The sequence below is a fragment of the Gymnoscopelus braueri genome (assembly GCF_963280865.1).
Source record: "Gymnoscopelus braueri genome assembly, chromosome: 20".
NCBI classification, from domain to species: Eukaryota; Metazoa; Chordata; class Actinopteri; order Myctophiformes; family Myctophidae; genus Gymnoscopelus; species Gymnoscopelus braueri.
Genome location: NC_137622.1, coordinates 24785996 through 24807905, shown reverse-complemented (window position 1 = coordinate 24807905; position 21910 = coordinate 24785996). Strand labels below are relative to the sequence as shown.

The 21910-nt window shown below is 41.5% G+C and overlaps 2 protein-coding genes across 2 annotated transcripts in view; one reads left to right on the top strand and one right to left on the bottom strand.

Moving 5' to 3' along the window:
* Positions 1–466: 466 nt before the first annotated feature.
* On the bottom strand, positions 467–9546 carry LOC308075994 (uncharacterized protein). Its single transcript, XM_080416044.1, has 6 exons — positions 9236–9546; positions 7124–7658; positions 4488–4596; positions 2789–2891; positions 2349–2586; positions 467–2092 (listed from the first exon to the last, which is right to left on the bottom strand). The coding sequence occupies exons 2-6, from the start codon at positions 7296–7298 to the stop codon at positions 1941–1943; spliced, it is 777 nt and encodes a 258-aa protein (XP_080272170.1). The 5' UTR covers positions 7299–7658; positions 9236–9546; the 3' UTR covers positions 467–1940.
* A 5462-nt stretch (positions 9547–15008) lies between these two features.
* The window catches only part of psd2 (pleckstrin and Sec7 domain containing 2), a 50322-nt gene continuing 43420 nt past the window's right edge, over positions 15009–21910 (top strand). The window contains exons 1-2 of the mRNA XM_080415568.1: positions 15009–15334; positions 15791–15920. The gene's annotated coding sequence lies outside the window, so the exon portion shown is untranslated. The remainder of the gene's footprint in view (positions 15335–15790; positions 15921–21910) is intronic.

Below are 21910 nucleotides of genomic sequence, written 5' to 3'. Positions count from 1 at the left end.
ACACACGCACAAAATACACATGAATAGAGGTATGCATGTGCACACTGAATAGCACACATGCACATACACAGAGTCGTGACACTGATGGGTGTGGAGGTACAGAGGGAATGCGGAGGGCTTTATTGAGTTGGCACACAGTCAGCGCTTCCCGTGACCTGACTCCCATTTGCTATGTCTCCCTGATCGTCACACTCTGTGTCTGCTGCACTGCACACTAATCGGCCCGCCATGCTGTCTGTTTGATCTCAACTATATTAGCCCTAACGCATGCTGCTGTATGGACGCCATATAATTGGTGCTGTACATAACAACCACAACACCTTCAAATGTGTCCGTCTTGGAATCTTTCAGTCTCTTTTGTTTGTTTGTTTGTTCTTGTCTGCCTCCATCTGTTGTTGTTTTTTCTGGCCGTGAGTTTTACACGTACAGCGTGAGTTCTGCCAGGCACACAGGTACACACACTGAATTAATCTTAACGTGAACAGATGTAACTTTATTGAAATGCAAAGTCAAGATGATAATAAAAACATCAACCACCCCATCAACACCCACCCACCAGCTATGACAACAATTATCAAGTAAAAACACAATAGATACACTGGTGGGTAAAAGGTGGATTGAAGGTGTTTAAAGTGTCTGTGAGAGCAGTCGCCTCTGGGAAAGAATAAGTGACTAAGTAAACCATGCATGTGACCACATAGTTAAGCAGTAACTACTGGTTAAACATTCCACTCCTCAAAGATGGACAACTGTTACGTCATTCATGATAAAACAGATGAGAAGCTTTTACTTCCTGTAATATGATATAAAAAAGTCCATGTTTTACATGGTTCTTTCCTTCTTTTTTACATTTACTTTTTGTTTTCTATAGCCTAATTTCTCACATTCCATGTCCATTCAAAGAGAGCTAGTTCTTGTTTGGAACTTTACACAAAACCTGCCATGTCACCGATTATTATAACATAATGTCCCCTCCCCATCATACCACTTTCATTCAACAGACAAAAACAACAGATAAAGGACACACGTTAAAGGAATATCAAAATGTTTTTTTAAATAGTCTTTCTGGTATGAGCTGGGAGTTTGTTCAGTCCATCCACTAAGCCTGAGCACCTGTGTTTTGTTAAGTCATTAAAGGCACAAGTTCTTAGCCAGTGAAAACTGAGAGTTAAAGTTGAGTAAAATTATTCTGAAAAATCACAGAGTACCTTCCGAACAATCGTTTAGCTGATTAACCACGTAGAGGCCACAATATGGAAGAACTTTGCTTTTTGACTCCATTGATTTACTTAAACAAAATGCTGACAAAGTATCTCCAATACTAAAACAGATGAGGGCATGTTTCCATTGTATTCTATCTACTGTCCAGAGAGTGATTATGGATGAATGAAGAAAAGGATCTAACCCTTGAACTCTCAGCTGACTGAAGGTCACTGGGTCAGGCACACATTAATGGTGTCACTTTTCTGACGTCTGCTGTGAGGGGAATTTAATGTAACAGTTTGAATCTTGAGGTGGCTGCTGCTTTTTTATTTCACCTGTAATCTAGCATTAGCTCTACCTGCCTGTCTATCTGTCAGTACATCTATCTGTTTTTCATCTCAAAGCAGCTGGGTGAATTTATATTCACTTGGCATCGTCAAAAGGTGCTTCGCTCCTGTGGACGTCTTGGCTGATCCGCAGTTCAAAAGCTTTCAGGTGCATTTGTCAGTCTGTGTTTCCAGGCGTCTGTGTGTCTGTGTAGTGGTTGGTCATTGAAGTGAAGCCTAACTAAGCTGACCCCACGCTCAGCTTCAACGTTCTCACTTCACTTCTTTTAGCCTTTATTGCATCGACCCCCCCAACTGTGGTCCAACGTTGTGCATTGCCAAACAGTCATGGTCTATGGCTCGTTGTACTCTTTGGGCTACAGTATATTTGGTGTCGACAGTTCCAGGGGCTCAGTGGACCAATGGAGCGGCCAGTTTTTGAAGGTGAGGTGGTTTGGTAGGCACTGGTGGCTTGACAAAGGCACTGGAGGATCCACTGGCAAACGCTCTCCGGAGCTGTGCTACGCGACCTGTCGTCTTCTCTTTCTGGCGCCATGCCGCCACTGGACAGGAGCACAAGGAGAAAAGCTGAATGAATACATCTTTCTCAGACTCATACGTACTGTAGGTTCACACACAGTAAAATCCTCAGAGTTCATTTAGCAAGGAGGATGTAAATATGGACACATGTAAGGGTCGGTATTTACTGTGGATTTACTCCATTAGAGGATTTTACTGTGCACAAAAGCCTGGATGGACATAGGATACGATTCTCTTGCTGTGATTGTCTCTCCCTCCCCCTCTCTCTTGCTCTCTCACCTTTGTCCGGTGCGTGTGTCCTCTCTGCGCCTGACAGTCGGGCTGTGAGTGGCGGCTGGTTGCCATGGCTACTGGGATGGGGCCTGTAGCGAGGAGGCCACTGTTTGAGGTTGCCCGTACCACTGCCGTCTGACTCACTATCACTGTCCTCTGCCAGGTCCCTCGGGTCGTCCTCGGCGCTGCCGGAATCCAGCTCCTCCTCAGATGAGCGGTCATTGGGCGTGACCATGTCGTCCTCCTGGATGTAAGTGAGACACAAGTCAAGCACATGTCGAGGACAGTTTGGACACTCTCTGTGTCGATGTCTTTCTATGTTGCTGTCTAATTCACTGTCTGTTTTTTATTGGTAATCCACATACTAATTCAACACCTGACCACTGTACCCTCTCCTGTTTAATGCAACAACCAACTTCAAACACAACCCACAAAAGCGCACTTACATCATTATGCAGCTGTATGTGTTGTTTGGAGTTGTGTTGGTGGGTGTCTCTCTCTGGAAGTAAGGTCATGGTCTGGATGCCATTCATACCATTACCCTGGAGTCTGGAAGACAAAGACATTCAGTTGAGACCAGAGATAATAGCTTTCTTAAAATCCTCTGGCGTCTCACATTTTGTTTTATAAACCCATGGGTCATGGGTTTGATGGCCGACCTGGAAGGATTTTAACCCTTAAAGTAGTGTGACATCTGCCTTCTAGCTGCCAAATCTGGAAATAATGTGGACCTGATTAGCTGAATTCAATGAGCTACCTTGGTAGAATAGAAAACTGGCAGTTGAACTATCTACAATTCTACATGCTGTCACTGTCAAACGCGGGTAGGATATAATTTTCTCTTCAACCTTTGCTCCCAAAACAATATAGTCTGAAGTCAGACCATGCAGACCAGAGCTGTTGCAAGTATAAACAAGTAATACAGGTACCCTAACCCTAACACTATTTAAACTTTTTTTTTTTTTTCTGTTGCAAGATAGAGAAACCAGTGTTTTTGTGACGTTTTTGCAAAAAGCTAATATGACAGTGGTGGAAAAAGTACTCCCATTTCTTGCTTAAGTAAAAGTATCAATACTGCAATGTAGAAATACTCTGTTACAATTAAAAGTCCGGAATAAAAAAATTACTTGAGCAAAAGTACAAAAGTAATGGCATCAAAATGTACTTAAAGTACCAAAAGTAGAAAGTACTCATTATGCAGAATGTCCCATTTCACAAATTTTCAAATGTATTAAAATCTTTTGAGAATAGCAGATCTATAAGCTCACAATGCGTTGCATTGCGACGCATTGTGGCCTAAATGTAATATAGAGTTGAAGTGGTTAATATATGTCTTGTAATAATAATACAAATCTACAAAGCAACCAGTAACTCAAGCTTTCAAATAATTGTAGTGGAGTAAAAGTACAATAATTGCCTCTGAGATGTAGTGGAGTAGAAGTAGGCCTACTGAAAATTGGAAATACTCCAGTAAAGTAAAAATACCTCAAATTTCAAAACATACATTAACCACTTCAGCCCTATATACATTTCTTCAGCCCTATATACAAATAGCAGATCTACAAGCTCAAAATGCGTCGCGATGCAACACATTGTGAGCTTATAGATCTGCTATTTTCAAAAGATTTTTTATGTATTTTGAAAACTTGCAAAATATGGGACATTCTGCATAATGAGTACTTTTATTTTTGTACTTTAAGTATATTTTGATACCAATACTTTTGTACTTTTACTCAAGTACATTTTGAATTCCGGACTTTTACTGGTAGCAGAGTATTATTACATTGCAGTATTGATACTTTTACTTACTTAACCCTCGTAGGGTCTTCGTGTTTTAGTCACACCCAGGGCCTTCGGGTCACTTTGACCCGAAGGCCCTGTGTGAAAATTTTCATTTTCATTTTCATATCACATGTTTAGTACAGTAAATAAGGCAAATAGAAGAAGTTTCATAGAGAACAAAAAATGTTTACATACGTTTAATTCATGTTGAAAATGTTAAACCGGGTCAAAAGGACCCGAGGACCCTACGAGGGTTAAAACATTTGAGTACCTTTTCCACCACTGTAGAAGTATGCCTCAGCCTAGGGGAGCCAGACTCCAATCAACTGTGTACAAGTAGCATGTGTGTGGTTTGCTGCCTACCTGTTATTTAACAGAAGTCTTGAGGACCTGAACTCGTCCACATGTCCAATCACAATGACACTTATGTCACCGTCCCGACCCAAGAGCCAGGTTACATGTTTGCTGGAAGCTATAGGGGGAAAACACACATACAAATCGGTGAGTTTATAGTGTAAGTACTAACATTTTAAAGTAAAAGTATCAATTATGCAATGTAAAAATACTTTATTACAAGTAAAAGTCTGGAATTTAAAATGTACTTGTGTAAAGTACAAAAGTATTGGTGTCAAAATGTACTTAAACAATGGTCAAGAGAAGTTTAGATGTTATTCTGGATTTTGACCACACGATGGTGCTGTCTTACAAGCGTACACACTGCAGTAGAGCACTAGGTCGACCACAACGGCTTGTTTTTCTCCCCTGTCTCTCTTCTTTCTGTCTGGCAGGTCTCATTATAATGCTTATGTGCTTGAGGGATACATGATCAGGTTTACCAATGTCTTAAATCAACGAGAATGATAGAAGAAATCCAGTAAATTGGTTAATTTCAACTGCTCCATCTCCTCCTCCTATCTCTCTACTATCACCACTGTGTGAAGCCCTATTTCAACATGAGCGACCTTGGCATATCAACTTGTCTTGTCACAGATTCAAACGGCTGCAGTTTGAATGTAAACAGGCATGTGTTGCAATACAAGCATGGAACCACCCAAGCTCAACAGTTTAAAAGAAATTGCCATTGTTGTCAACAACTGTGTATAGCCTAGATAGATAGATAGATGGCCTATAGGAAAAAAATATTTCATAAGGGAAATTCAGTTATCATAGCAGCACAGCATTATGAAACCGGACAGATAGGCAGATATAGGGCTAAAGAGGTACAGTAGGCTACATTAAAAGAGGACAAAACAGGCTGCAAGGTACATAAATAAGGATGGTGTATGAGCTATCTACTGGTATAAATATAAATAAATGTAGTCAAAGTGTACATGAACATGTATGGGTAAATATATAGTCAAACTACCATGCATAAAAGAGGAGTGTGTGGCCGTGCGTGTCTATGTTTTTTTCAGTTTTGGGTGAAAAATCTCAACCTAATGAAATATTCAAAATGAAAACTTGATTGCTGTTCATCTGATAGGGCTAGACTTGTATTTGTAAATACCGAATATACCTTATAAAAGGACACACCTTTCATGTTTTAAATCAGTGGTTCTATACTTCAGTCTAGTGACCCAAACAACTGCAGGTAGAGTAGACTTTTGTGGATACTCACAGTAATTCCTCTCAATACTATACTGTGTTGGTTTATAATTGCGATAAGCTGTAGTGGGGTGATTTCCATTACAGAGATATGACCCTTTTATTATATCGCACCTGTCAATGACCTTTGCATCCACACCTGGGGATTAACCAGGAATGTAGAACATCTTTAACGTAATGGAAATCTTCTGGGCCGCCGGGCCTTTGTGTGTGAGTATATGTGTCTGCGTGTGTGACACACTGACACTTCGAGGATTGTGACTGAATATACGTGTGTAAGGATAGCCTTTCTAGGCCACAGGGCCATGAAAAAAGAATAGATGCCCACGTAGATTGTAGGTTGCTCAATACACACGCACACACACACACACACACACACACACACACACACACACACACACACACACACACACACGACAGCCTCTCAGGTGACGCAGCAGAGATTGGTATACAAAGAGGGTAACTTGATATGTAGTTTAAAACGTGGTGCCTTCCCAAACCCCAGAGCTTACTCAACCCTATTCACCGCACAGGTAGAAGCCTAGTAGTGTGTGACACAAATAGTGATGAAAGAGGGACACATAGAACAGGCGTGCACACACGCATCATGCAATTCAACTAATGGAAGGGATAGATAGCGTTGTGTCGAATCAGAGAGAAAGAGTGAATGATAGAAAGATAGATGAATTGGCAGAGAAAGGTGTGAGAGCTGGAGAAAGAAGGAATAAAAGTGACTTGAGCTTTAGAAGGTCCCCTTCGTTGTCAGGGAATAGGAAAAAGGATAAAACATTGTGAGGCATATAAAAGCATGTACTGTACACAGTCACGTACGCACATGGCACAGGCACACACATTATTTATTTTCCAGTACAGTATAGTATGCTCTACAGTGTAGGGCCTACATAGTACATTGTTTTGGGGAACACCTTGTGCAGAACATGCAGACACACCTATGTGTGTCTTTGAGTTATGTATAATATGTAGGTGTGTATGTAAAAGTAAGGATGTCAATTCACGATCCATCAGCTAGACACACAGATAACTGCAGAAATAAAAGCCCAAAGAAGCCAATTTGGAATCTCAAAATGTGATGTTGTAGTTTCTGTAAAACCATTCAGGTCTTTATGGATGTTTTCTGAAATGGAGGGTTCTTTTTTTTTGGGAGGATATCGCTCCCTTTGACGAAGAAACGCTTCACCTTCGTATGAAAATGATCACTGAGATTGGTTTTCAATTCATTGGAATATTCCTCACCTTTTAAGAGGTTGTGCACCCCTAAAGGAATAACCAATAACACTCTTTTACTGAGGCACATGAGTTAGTTTGTAAATAAATATTTTCCAAAACTTTTACCACAAAAGTGATGCCATCGTTGTTCATTAACAGTAGTTTACCTTTCTTTGGCCTGGTGGTCTCTTGCCTCTCGCTCTCCTCGATCTCCTCCCTCTCTGTCCAACGCCGAACCTGCTCCTCTCTCATCTTGAGGAAGAGGATTCTCCTCTGCTCCTCGCTCAGGGCCTCCAAGACCTCCGGCTCCACCCACATGTCCTCAAGGATTTTGGCCAGCATCCTGATCCTGCTTCTGGCCACCAGAGTCTATTGGTACTCTTGTTTCCCTGTGTATTCCCTCCGTTTGGGGATAAATTTAGTTCGGAGCTCCAAGCGTGGTCAGAAGAACAGGCAGTGAGCTCCTGTGTTGTTTCCTTAGCGCTGTATAGTGTAGGAACAGGTGCAGTCTAATCGCTGGAAGTGGAAGTTCCTCTTCCGTTCTGTTGCCGGGTTTGGTGGTATCCTGTGTTTCTGAGCTTGTCCTGTTTCCTCCCAGTGTGAGTATTTGTCCGTCTCTATAGGTCACGGTGCAGCGTGTCTCTTCGTGGGCAGCTGAAAGAAACGCTTCACTGTGGTCTGAAGGTCATCGTGGTTTCTCGTCTGTTTAGTGAGAGAAAGGGAGAAACAGAGGGAGGGAGAGAAAGAGAGAGAGAACGAGATTATATCTACTGTATTGTCCTGTCTGCATCCATTTAATCCCCCTCTGGCTAGCTGCATAACACAATAGGCTTGGACAAACATATGCCACAATGCCAACACTGCCGTGTGTGCGTGTGTGTGTGTGTGTGTGTGTGTGTGTGTGTGTGTGTGTGTGTGTGTGTGTGTGTGTGTGTGTGGTGTGTGTGTGCTGTTGACTCAATTTACAGTAAGCGCCAAGAGAGCTGCTGTGCTTTCATACATTGAAAGGTAAACAAGGGCGGTTTAGTATGTCAACACACACACACACACACACACACACACACACACACACACACACACACACACACACACACACACACACACACACACACACACACACACACACACACACACACACACACACACACACACACACACACACACACAGGGTGAGGTTTGAATGACCTTGTCCTATCTTGGAGAAACAGACAAAAGATAGTATGAACACCATCGTTCATCTACATACTACTACTACATACATACATACCTCAAAGATACTTGCAAGTATCTTTCATTGATTCAATGACTTCATTCACTCCCCAACCCTAACTCTCATACGTAATCTTTGTTCTAATTCTAACCTTAATGTCCTAACCCTAAAGCCACATGCAAAGTGTGAGAGTGGCAAAATGTCCTTACTCACCAGGATTTACCTCATTAGCAAGTGTCTCCCACCCCCCACCACCACTCCCTCCCAACGGTTGTAGCACCTTATCAACACTTTGAGATAGTGATAGGAATATGCAGGCCTCCCAGTCTAGAGGCCAGCAAGGAAGTAGAGGTTTTAAACTGCCAAGTTCCCCAGAACAATTCCAACTCTTACAACAAGGAAGTATGTAACACACCTCCATTAATGATTTATGCTTCAGTATGTCACAGACCAGTACCTCAACATGCTGTGATAAGAATTAGGATGCTTCACCAAATACAGAATAAACTGAACAAAATAAACCAGAAACATGATATAAAAAGCCCTGCAGACACACGTGTTAAAAAACAAAAAAGAAGAAGGAAAAGTCTCTTGAAGAGCAGTTTGTGCAAGTATTTCAGCATGTATAATTAAATACTATAGATCAATAGCTAGGTTAAATGAAGTTGTAACCTAAATTACAGTCATGATGTAGTATTTAATGTTTCATGGGGAAACAAAACAGTTCAGAGCCTGATAAGACCTTGTTATAGTTTGTACACTGTCTTTTTCCCTCCTCCTCCTCTCTCTCTCACACACACACACACACACAAAAATGCAAATCGATCTGGATTTTTGTCTTGCCTCCTCTCTCATTCAGAAGAAGAGCATGGCAGCAAAAGGAGAGTGTGCACCGCATACTGAGAGAAAAGTTTGAAAAGTCCCTCAGTTTGAGTCAACAGACTGAACAGAGCCCATTTCACAGTGACATGGGAGACAGATGAACTCAGACTGGTGATAGAATGGGAGAGAGAGGCAGTGACAAAGGATGAGAGAGAGTAAAAGCAATATAGAGGGAAAGTGTACTTACTCAGTGTGTCCAGCCAGCCGGTAGCATCTCTTGGCACTGAGTGAGTTTCGCTGCCTTGGTAACTGCGGTATGCGTGTGTCTGACGTGAGAGCGTGTGACAGCGAGCGTGAGTATCTGTGTGTGTGAGTACACTGTGTGTGTGTGTGTGTGTCTGTGTCTGTGTGTTATTTTGTGTGGGAGAAAGAGCAGCCTGACTCGTCAGCGGTGGTGGAATGCAAGCACAGCTCTGTTCTACTGCCTTTGTACTGGACACACAGCAGTGGGATGGGCTGACCTCCCTGCTTTCCTCTACTCTTCCCCTCCTCCCTCTCTTCTCTTCTCTCTTCTTTTCTCTGCCCTCAATCCCTCGCTTTCTCTCTCTGTTTTGTTTTCTCTCTCTCTCTCTTTCTCTCTCTAGCTTGCTCACTCTAAATCAAATTCAAACATGATCTGTTTGTCTGTGTTGCCAATGCAACATTTCTACTGTAAATGAAATAACAGATTCAAAGTCTAAAATATACAGTCTGTTCATGGCAATGAAAACATTCAGAACTATTACAACTTAATTACAATGTAATTTACACTTTAATTTAAGTGGTCTGATATTTCCTTTAACACTGTGCCTTGAGGAAATGAAACAAAACGAAACATCTCTTGTCACTGTTATTATTTCCCTCCTGACAGGATCTCCCACGTTTCCATATCTGGTAGTGCTGAGAGTGTTGGCTTCCTAATGACATGCAGCCATTCACAAGTGACCCAGAAGTCAGACTGGCCTCCATGGAGTGCAGCGGAAAAAGGAGATAAAGGACTCTATTTAGTCTGACTTGACTGACAAAAACAGCATAGCATTGTTCCTGCTCCCACGTGAGGTGGGTGGGGGTGGGGTGGATGTGGGGGTTGGTTCTCCACCTGAGAGGGAAATTAGCCTAATTAGAATTGCTTTCAGCGGAGGCTTCTATAGTGGGAACCGGGGACTCGACTTGGTGTTTGGTTTACCTTTTGCACAGAGGTGTATACAGGTGTACACCTCAAAGGCACACAGAAATTCAGATAAAGCAGTGTGAACATTTTGTTTATGTATTGCATAATGTAAAATGTCACATAGTATTAATGTAACACTGCTCCTGTGTCAGACATTTACACAATTCTGTTAAATCCTAATGTTACGTGTAATCTGTAATCTTCAATCTGTAATCAAGCTTTGCTTCCTTTTTTTGGTCTCAATGACCAAGCCCCTCCTCTCTCTTTCTCTCTCTCTTTCTCTCTCTCTCTCTCTCTCTCTCTCTCCCTCTCCTTCTCTCTCTCTTCCTCTCCCTCCCTCTCTCTTGTCTCTTCCTGTAAGCAATTCAACACATGTACAGGACGGAAGAAAGCTGCTATTTTTTGCAGGAACCTTTCCGTCAACAGGTTGTTGACACATGGGTTAATGGGGTGACATTGCCAGCACTCATTGTTATCTGTAAAGCCTCGCCCAGTGTGACACGTCTGACAAGTTTGACTGGATGGTGTAAGCGTCACTCACTCACCCCCTACATCCAGTCTACTGTATGCAAAGGCAGATTTCTGATCTGTGTCTGGAGCAGTTTTTTTACTCGTCTGGCTTATGCGTGGTGTGTGACATCCCACACAGCCAAGCTGTAAATATTAGTTAGTGCCTATGCAGCCCCCACTTGTTGTATAAGGTTAGGTGAAAACAGTAGTTTCACTGGCATGGATAAAGCATGTTTTAGCAATGCATAAATAAATAGTGATTTGGGATAGTTACAGTATACGTTCCCCCCCCCGCTTCTGTAAAGTGGCAGTGTGTGGTAATGGTAACTGTAATGATTAGATTAGGTGATTACATTAGAAGTGTTACAGAGGAGTCTGTGCCCATCCAGATTCTTTGTCAAGGAAAGAAGAGACAGTCAGATAAAGTGAGTACAAAAGAAAGTGTGTGTGTGTGTGTGTGTGTGTGTGTGTGTGTGTGTGTGTGTGTGTGTGTGTGTGTGTGTGTGTGTGTGTGTGTGTGTGTGTGTGTGTGTGTGTGTGGCCATTTCTTCTGTGTCAACAGGGAAACAAGTATTTTCTAAAGCTGGCTCCAGACCAATCCAAATCGGCCCGACTTTGGGCCGATTTGGCTTCGGGAAGCGTCGGCCAGTCGGTTAGGGGTCCGTCGGCCAGTCGGTTAGGGGTCCGTCGGGACCTTTTCGGCCGACCCAGAGCCGACCGAACATGTTCAGCTTTTTAGCCGACTGGCAGAGCAGTGGCAGTGACAACAAAGGGCTGTCGGTGTTGCCAGATTATGTGAGAGAAACAAGCGACCATGTCTATGAAAACCTACATTCACTGTTTCTCGTTGTTGCTCCCAGAGAGAGAGAGAGAGATTGATTGATTTGACCTAGTTTTGCGCAGTTTTGGTGCGCAACACAACCCTCGTTTAAGTGAATTGCTTTCACCTGCTGCTGCTGTGTGGAGCGCAGTGGTGGAAAAAGTACTCAAATGTTTTACTTAAGTAAAAGTATCAATACTGCAATGTAGAAGTACTCCGTTACAAGTAAAAGTCCCGAATTAAAAATGTACTTGAGTGAAAGTACAAAAGTATTGGTATCAAAATGTACTTAAAGTACCAAAAGTAAAAGTACTCAAATGTTTGAAAATAGCAGATCTACAAGCTCACAACGCGTCGCTTGTGAGCTTGTAGATCGGCTATTTTCAAATAGCCTAGGTATAAAATAGAGCTAAAGTGGTTACTGTATGTTTTATAATGTAATAATTTATATCTGCAAAGTAACTAATAACTAAAGTTTTCAAATAATTGTAGTGGAGTAAAAGTAGAATATTTTCCTCAGAGATGTATGGAGTAGAAGTAAAAGTACTGAAAATTAGAAATACTCCAGTAAAGTAAAAAATCCTCAAAAGTGTACTTAAGTACAGTACTTGAGTAAATGTACTGCGCTACAGGGCATATCTCCAAGCCAGGGTGACCTACCCAGGCTCATGAAATTCATATGCAGGCATAGTAGCCAATTAGAATGAAATCCGCAAAAACGGACTCATATACTGATACAGAACCATATATTGGCTATTATATTATGGCTGTCGGGTGGAAATCTTGTATGTTCCTTTTTTATTATTATTTAAAAACAATTTAAAATCGTGAAAATAGCCAATCTACAAGCTGTAATTATTAATAATTAAGAAATACTATATTTTAAAGAGTGAAAAATCAACTAAAGTCATTATTAGTGCAAGTTCATTCACATTTCATTTGAATGAAAATAACTTGTGGGTAAAATACATTCTGTGAATCTAATGTGATTAATGTGACCCCTACTTCAGTCAGTGAAGTCCAGGGCTGAATGTGACATATTGAGACCTATATAACTAAATATTGGTCATTTGCCAACACATTATTTTGTGAAATAAATGGGTTATATTTCACAGATAGTTATACTATTCTTATAATATATTAAAATACAATGATCCTTAACCTTCAAGTTAAATGCATTATTTCCGTGGACTTAAAAATCATTTTTGGACTTAAAAATCATTATTATTTTTTTGGATGGCCTTCCTGCCCTGGCAGGAAGACCGGGCAGGGCCTTTGTGCCCTCCAAAAAATTACAACACCAAAGGCCAAGTGGCCTTGCCCCTAAAATGACGAAATTCCAGGCTTGAATGCAATAGATGTACTCTGAGTCTGTTACAAGTAAAAGTCCAGAATTCAACATTTACTTGAGTAAAAGTACTAAAGTATTGGTATAAAAATGTACTTAAAGTACCAAAAGTAAAAGTACAAAAATGTTTGAAAATAGCAGATCTACAAGCTCAGAACGCGTGCATCGCAACACGTTGTGAGCTTGTAGATCTGCTATTTTCAAATAGCTTATAGGTATAAAATAGGGCTAAAGTGGTTAATGTATGTTTCATAATGATTTATATCTGCAAAGTAACTAGTAACTAAACATTTCAAATAATTGTTGTGGAGTACAAGTATAGACAATTGGAAATACTCCAGTAAAGTAAAAGTACCTCAAAATTGTACTTAAGTACAGTACTTGAGTAAATGTACTAGTTACTTACACCACTGCACGTCAGTGAAGAAAAAACGCTGGGAACATCCCTAAGTGGCTTTGCAGGGAAACAAGCCCAAAGTCGCTTATAATAAGCAGACCTGGCAACGCTGGCACGCTAAAAGTCAAATTAGCACATGAATGGCCAGTCGGCTGACAGACTTAAATGGTAACTTTTGCCAACCGAATACCAGTCTGTTGCAGTCTGGAGTAGTCTGCAATAGTCTGGACGAGTCTGTTTGGTGCGGAGTTGCCTTAAGAGGGCAAGTGAACTGAAACAGACACCAAGAGAAAACTGGAAATGTATCTAGTGTTCACATAATATGGTGACAGTGTCACCGTGACACATATCCATACCCTTTATGTGTCACCACCAAATGACAAAAATATCAGTAGGCTTGCCTACAGTAGCATTAATTCTGTGAAGAATCACATTTTATGTTTGAATCAATATTAGATGTGTCACATGTGGAAAACAGAAGACACCAATCAATAGTTTCAGCTTTTGAAACTTTCCACACAAAATCATCAGTGATACTGTGACATCATCAGTTTGTCCACCTCTCAGTCTGCCACTTTTTTCAGAGCAGATAGCTTAGGGTCCAATCCCATCCCCCCCCACCACACACACACACACACACAGACAGTCGCGTGTACTTACCTGTCCTTATCTGTGGGTTGACACAGAAAGTCTTGTGCTGGTGTATGATTAATGTGTTTGTTTTTCCCCCCAAAACTCCTTCCGTCTGCAGACCACTGTTTTCCCCTCGCAGACCTGACTTTGAACCAAGAGGGATTATGGGAGGAAGAGAGAAAAAGAGACACTATGGTAGTAGAAATCACAACCTCCACACTGTTGTTTATAATTAAAACAATTTCAGTACAATTCCACAAGGAATTGTTTCTCTCTCTCTCTCTCTCTCTGTGTGTGTGTGTGTGTGTGTGTGTGTGTGTGTGTGTGTGTGTGTGTGTGAGTGTGAGTGTGTGAGTGTGTTATAACATAGACTAAACGCCTATATGCATGCCAATGTGCATGATAAATTACTTCCTTTGAATGTATAGTCACGCCTTGAAAATTCCCCACTGTCCCCTCAAGATCTGGTCCTAATCATGCCTTTCCAGTCATAAATATAATTTTACACTGCTCCCTATTGTTGTCAGTTGAAGCTGAGCGTCACACCTGTATTTCCTGTAATACGTGACGTACCATGGGAAATTTCCATTCCCAATCTTCATCTCATCTGCATTTATGACACACTTGTGCAATCGATATCACAGTATGGAGCCACTCACAAGGTCACAGAAAATGGAAATCCACAAAGGGACAGCGTCCTCTGCTGGCAAAAGAGAAAACAGCAGCGACCTAAAAATACTCAAGACCAGTGGGACTTCCCAAGCCTTTTTAATGTCAAGGTCACAGAACCTCATTTAGTAAGATTATGTTCCAGGGAACCCCAATTTAAGAACCTAGTCTTTGATGTGGGTTATGGTCTACCGCACATTTATGTGTGTGTCTGCTGCGCTGTGTGGAAATACCAATTGTGAGAAATACATCTGTGTCGAAACCAGCCACTCTTATTCACATGGTTGTTGTGGACATATCAAATAGAAGTAACTGTGAAATTTACACTAATACTCGTTTGGTCTATGGATTAAGAGGTTCACCTAAACATGTCCATGTTGCAAATCAGTTGGGATCCTAGACAGTAGAACCACATTTGAAAGTGACTTTTCAGTGATAAACTGTATTATGTGTATATTAGAAGAAGAAGCTAAACCAACCAATATGTCTGACAGTTTGAATTATTAATACTTACTAATACAAATGAAAAGCAACTAAAATAATAATATTTCATCCCTGAGATATGGCACATCAAATATCTGATATGTGTTGTTTTTGCTATTTGTTTGAGTGGACACTATGCTACTGGTTCCTGGAATCCAGTTAGGCAGCCAGTTGTACAGACTGCACAGTGAATGACCTCTCCTGTGACCTTTGGTCTCTAAACTCAAACACACAACGCAGAAGGAAAAGACAAAAGGGGAGAACAGAGAATGCCGGGTAAGTCTATTATGTTTTTGAATACATTCTGTATTATGCTTTAAACTCCTGGGTGTTCATTTAACGCTGAGAGTGTACACCTTCCAAATTAACCGAACACTCAGGATTTTATTGTATTGTATCCACTGAAGAAGGCTATTTTCTTGGTCCAGCTTCTCAGATCTTTGTTTTTTCTTTAGCTAAAATACTGTAGAAGGATTGTGGAATGGAATTCCGATGTTTCACATGACTCATGGCAGCGGTGCACTGAAGAAGGCTATTTTTTCTGATAACTACAAAATGAGATTAAAGTTGCCATCATGCATTCTGGGTCCTCACTGGAATTGTCCGATTCAGTGATCCGGTCAGGGAGCCTTTACAGGGAAAAACATACAGACTACCGTCATGTTCTTAAACAAATGTGAAGTATTGCAGTGTGTTCTCTCATGTTTAATGCATGGAATTTCCTCTGTGAAGAGCTTGTGCAGTAGATTGGATTAACATGGGAGATGTAAGGGACGACACTGAAGGACAACATGTTACAAGCCAATCCAATATGCAGCCACTTTGGGATCAGCTGTCAGTTTCAACTGTCTGGTGTGACAGGGTAAGTCCCCTTATTCAGTTTGTGTGTGTGTGTGTGTGTGTGTGTGTGTGTGTGTGTGTGTGTGTGTGTGTGTGTGTGTGTGTGTGTGTGTGTGTGTGTGTGTGTGTGTGTGTGTGTGTGTGTGTGTGTGTGTGTGTGTGTGTGTGTGTGTGTGTGTGTGTGTCCTTATTCTGTGTGTGTGTGTGTGTGTGTGTGTGTGTGTGTGTGTGTGTGTGTGTGTGTGTGTGTGTGTGTGTGTGTGTGTGTGTGTGTGTGTGTGTGTGTGTGTGTGTGTGTGTGTGTGTGTGTGTGTGTGTGTGTGTGTGTGTGTGTGTGTGTCATCATATGGCACATATAGCACTACAAGGGCCTACATGAGACTGAAAATGATATAGCTTTAGAATTCAATGCTCTCAGGCAATGCACATTTTAATAACGCACTACTTGGTAGAGAAACATAGATCTCTAGGCTATTAGAAGGCTGTTTATTTTATTGTATCTGGGCTGTACAGTATGTAGTCAACACCAGCTGAAAACAAAATAGCCAGTGGAGTGTGAATGTTGAATGTGATGAACCTTGACATTCTGGTTTTGGTCAGTTATTGGTGAGTTATTTCTCTTGAGTGCATAGTGCTTTAGAAATATCAGCACAGTTTCATTAATTGTGTAAGAATCAATATTAGGTGCTCCACATATGGAAATAAGCTGTCATCAATCAATACTTTTGACTTTTGAAACTTCCCACACAAAATCATCAGTGATACTGTGACATCGTCATCGTTTGTCCAGTCTGCCACTCTCTCTCTCTCTCTCTCTCACACACACACACACACACACACACACACACACACACACACACACACACACACACACACACACACACACACACACACACACACACACACACACACACACACACACACACACACACACACACACACACACACACACACACACACACACACACACACACACACACACACTCAGAGAGAGAGATAGGAAGTCCATCCGAATCATCTCAGGTCAGTGCAAAGAGTTGGAGCACTCTGTGTATCTACCTGTTCTTGGAAAGCAGTAAAACCACTTTAATCTGAAATCTTGTATAACCTATCAAACTGCAGCTCAGATCACCATCAAAGAGCTACAGTACCTGAATCTGCTGCTGCTGGTGTTTCTGAGTCAAGGGTGTACATTTGTAGGGAAAGTCATGAGGCGCATGATTCAATTTAGGCATTTAGCAGACGCTGTTATCCAGAGCAACTTACAACTGCAAAGTCAGAGTAAATGACATGAGCCCTAGTAAACAAATGACAGTGTAAATAGTCACATAAATAGCACAAAAAAAAGCAAAGAGAACATTGTATTGTATCGAAGAAACTAGGGTACCACGCAAACAACAAACCAAGCATAATTTAAAGTGTGTTTCTTAGATGAGTATTAACAGATGGACATCAGAATTATTCTCTTAGTTTTGGTATTAGACAGGGTTATGGAAATTCTAGCATGGCAGCCAAAATTCGATACTGCGAAAATGTAGGTGATGTGCCACATACTGTTGATTTCAGATTCATAATAATTGGAGATTATGAGGCAAGAAGTATAACATGTTTAAATAGTGTTGCTCACATAGAAGCACTTTGTTCTGTCTGTGTAGTACATTATGAACCAATCATCTGGACTGGAAGATACTACTGTTTTTGAACGCACTGGAGTGGGGAAATACTTTAAAGAGAAAAAGCACTGCCCATATCAAGGTAGCATTCAAAGCTGGCAAAAAGCAGGGAGTGGAACAGTAAAGGAGCCATGTGTAGCCTACAGGAGACAAATTTAGAAACCATATCTTGACTTGGGTATAATTTGCATTAATGATCTGGCTTCTACTTCTAAATAACAGCGCAAAATCCAAAGATGATGATACTGACAATGTACAGTACGTATGGCTCTGACAGCATATAGTTGTAAAACAATGTGCAAGCTGTTGTTAAAAGAAAGAACAGCAAATACATCATACTTACATGTAGACATATTGGGAAAATGTGCCAGTTGTCCAAACATAAAGTGAAATCATGTATGGCAGCTACAAACAATAAAACTCTCTCCAGAGAGAAAACGTTTAGAATTCAATTTAAAAATATTACATGGGATTTTTCCAAATATGTCAAGCCTGTACAAAAACGAGCAGCTTGTTCCAATCCTCTGTGTGCTGTTTGGGACCAAGCTGCTGCCCTTGTCTCAGTTGAAAATGGAATTTGCAGTGAAATTGTCAAATATATTGGCTCTTACAGTAACACACCTCATACTGAAAGACATAGTACACATCTTATACTAACAATAGAACAACTGTTCATCTTCATAACTTCATAACCACCTATGGTTTATAGGTCAGGATGTCCGCTTTTCTCTCTCAGAGTTTTTGAACTTATTTAAATAAAATGCCCAAATGATATATATTTTGTATCATTATGAAGATATTTGTATTCCTTTTTGTGTGTGTATATGCTTTTATCCTTTTTGTATATGCTTAGTATATGTGTGTGTGTGTGTGCTTATGTACAGTATATACTTATGTGTGTTCAATTAGCTCTGAATAGAATACTCTACATTTTACTCTGTAATACTGAAAATCATCTCTTGGATCTTTTCTAGTCTCATAATAAGTAGTTAGTTTAAATGTATAGGGCCTTAGACAAACCCATGTGGATGCGAGGGTGCATGGGGCCCCCTGGTGGCTCTGGGGGCACCCAGGTGGCTCCAGGGGCCCTATGCAAACACATAGTCTGCATATAGCAAGGAACAGCCCTGTTCCTGGGTTCTGGACTGCAGTCTAGTCAGGCACTCCACTCAGCCTACACGATGTGTGTTTACACAATGCTTTTTAAATTCGTTATTGCTTTGAAAATGTCAACAATTAACCAACAAAATCGATGTGACTTATTTCCCATATTGGTGACCAGATTTTTTAAAGTGATGCACCAAGTAAATTAGTAGTTTGTGAAAACTGTAGTTGGAACACAGATTCACATGGTATGCCCAAGTATGACGTAAGAGCTAAATTGCCGCCACGTGCATATGGTCAATGTACTGACTTCCCCAGTGTATCAGCATGGAACTTTTAAACCACTGGTGATTTCACTGGAGTGTGTCTTCGTTATTTATATGACTTCCATATTTACAACTTGGCACAGACGGGCTAAGTGTGGCACTGTTGCTATGGTAATAGGTTTGTGTGTTGACGTGGTTGCCCAGCACACTCAGAGTTGGCACACACACACACACACACACACACACACACACACACACACACACACACACACACACACACACACACACACACACACACACACACACACATATAGCGTCTATCACACATGGTGGCACATTCTGTCACCAGCTGGCAAGGTCATCAATGTTTTCCTGGGCTGTTTCCCCTCACCTTCTCTCTCTCTCTCTCTCTCTCTCTCTCTCTCTCTCTCTCTCTCTCTCTCTCTCTCTCTCCGCACGCACGCACGCACGCACGCACGCACGCACGCACGCACGCACGCACGCACGCACGCTAAATACAGAGGGGGCTGTACCCATCCACAATCACAATTGGTTGATGTTGTTTCTCTACTTTCCTATACTGTCCTTTTGTGCCAACTTATTTCATCCCTCTTTCACTTTGACTTGTCAACTTTTGTATCAGCTTCTTTGTCAACCAAGCTATTCTTGAAATCCCCATTACTTCATTTTTTTATACAGCTTATAGAAACAGAAATAAAATGAAAGAGCAAGAACTCAGCTCCCCTCATATATTATGATGTATCTGACTTTTCTGACTGTGTATTTTGACTCTATCTCTCTCATCTTTTAACCCATTTTGCCCAGTACCTATCTGTCCATTATATGTGGGAGGGATGTATGTCATAGAAACCCCCCACACACACACAAACGCACACAGTCATGTTGTGTTCCCCTCATCCGTACCAGTAATGAATGCTGATGAGCTGGTTAAAGGAATCATTGAAGACCAGACCCAGCTCCTCTCTGGCTCCAACACAATAATGAAAGCAGTAGACCGACCACATTAACTTGCGAGTTTGCTGTGAACAAAATAGATGTTATCTGGATTCAAAAGACAGTGTCTATGTGTTCCAGCAAAGGTTATTCAGGGACACGCAGACAAGGACAGGCCATTCTCTGATCTTCCCTAAATATAATAGGGTTTGTAAAAAAAGAAAAGAAAAGAAAAAACCTGGAGTGACCATCCTGCATTTTAAGCACAGACCACAGTATATTTTTGCTCCATTACCAATTATTGTCTATGCAACCAGTTCTGAGAGCGAAGTGACCTTGTAAATGTGATGCGTTTGCATTTAATCAATTGGCAGCAGCCAGCAGGCTCTGATAGAATTTATACAAATTATTTCTTAAGCTCATCTATTAAATAATCTTACTATTACTACAGCTTAAGACACTGGTTCTCCAGTGCTTTCCCACTGGGAGCTCAATTCTGGGACCTCCGTCGATTCCATATAAATATTAACAAAGGAATCTTGGTTAGAGATCAATAAAATAGATGAATTATAATTCCTCTTCATCCCAGAAGACAGAGAACATATACAGACACAGAGAGTGAGACACGCACGCACGCACGCACGCACGCACGCACGCACGCACGCACGCACGCACGCACGCACGCACGCACGCACGCACGCACGCACGCACGCACGCACGCACGCGCGCACGCGCACGCGCACGCGCACACGCACACGCACACGCACACACACACACGATGTGCTTTCTAAACTACATTAAGAATGAAAGACCACAAGCATTCATGTAGAACACATACTCTCCATATGTGTATAACTACGGTATGTGTGCCTTCAAGTGAGTATGCATGCATGCATATGCATTCATGTATCTATGTGTGCGTGTGTCTCCCATCTGTCTCTCTTGCCTGATTTATACTTAGTTGTGCATTGTGTTTTTGCATCGAAAATAGCCAATCTAAAAGCTCACATGTTGCATTGCGACACGTGAATCAGGCTTTAGAGCTCTCTGTTGTTTGTCCTGCATGGCATCCAGTGCAGGCGCTGTAAACTCTCTCAATCGATGCCCAGTTTTACGGGCATCCACACACACACACGCACGCGCATGCACGCACGCGCGCGCGCACGGATGCACACATGTGTGTGTGTGTGTGTGTGTGTGTGTGTGTGTGTGTGTGTGTGTGTGTGTGTTCATGTGTGCATTGTTTGTGATGGCTGCCCCTCCCAATAATCTATACACAAACCTCCCCCCCCCCCCCCCCCCCCACACACACACACACACATCCAGGGAGCAGCAATGCAATGGAGCCACACAGCTCAAGACAAGCAGCCATAGTATCCTGACCGTCTGGCTGTCTGAAGCCTATAAATTACACTTCCGCGTACAATCGTGTTGCTTGCAGAAAATCAGTTATAAATACAGATTTCCCAGTAGGCAAGACGGTTGTACGATGAATACATTTGCCATTAACTTGCACCTCCCCCATGGCTTGATTACCCCACATTGTGTTGTTAAGAGTACTCCTATACATCAGCATATTGATCTATCTACTACTGTATACCTCACACTATGGCTTCATGGGGGCTGTCGAGTGAAAACCTCATATGTTCAAAACCGTTATTTTGTATTATTATAAAAAATGAAAACAATTAATATCGTGAAAATAGCCGATCTACAAGCTCACAGCGAGTTGCATTGCAACGCATTGTGAGCTTGTAGATCTGCTATTTTCACTACTTTTGTGCGACACTCCTCTATGCTGAAGTAGGGCATTCATTAATGAAAAAAAATAAATAAATAAAAATATGGAGATACAAGGTTTCTGCTAACAAACACAGACACGCATGCTCTGCCACACATGCACAGACAAACATGCACACAGACCCTTATATGCCTGCACAGGCAGCATAGCACACCTATGGGTGAGTATGGACTCACACATACAGTAAACTATAGGACAATGGAGGCACGCGTGG

What these genes read in the sequence shown, in the direction of transcription:
- LOC308075994 (XM_080416044.1), bottom strand. Translation starts at nt 7,298, where the DNA reads ATGCTGGCCAAAATCCTTGAGGACATGTGGGTGGAGCCGGAGGTCTTG. An exon ending in GACCACCAGGCCAAAGAAAG is followed by an intron (nt 4,597 to 7,123) that starts GTAAACTACTGT and finishes TTCCCCCTATAG; the next exon opens with CTTCCAGCAAACATGTAACC. An exon ending in ACATACAGCTGCATAATGAT is followed by an intron (nt 2,587 to 2,788) that starts GTAAGTGCGCTT and finishes ACTTACATCCAG; the next exon opens with GAGGACGACATGGTCACGCC.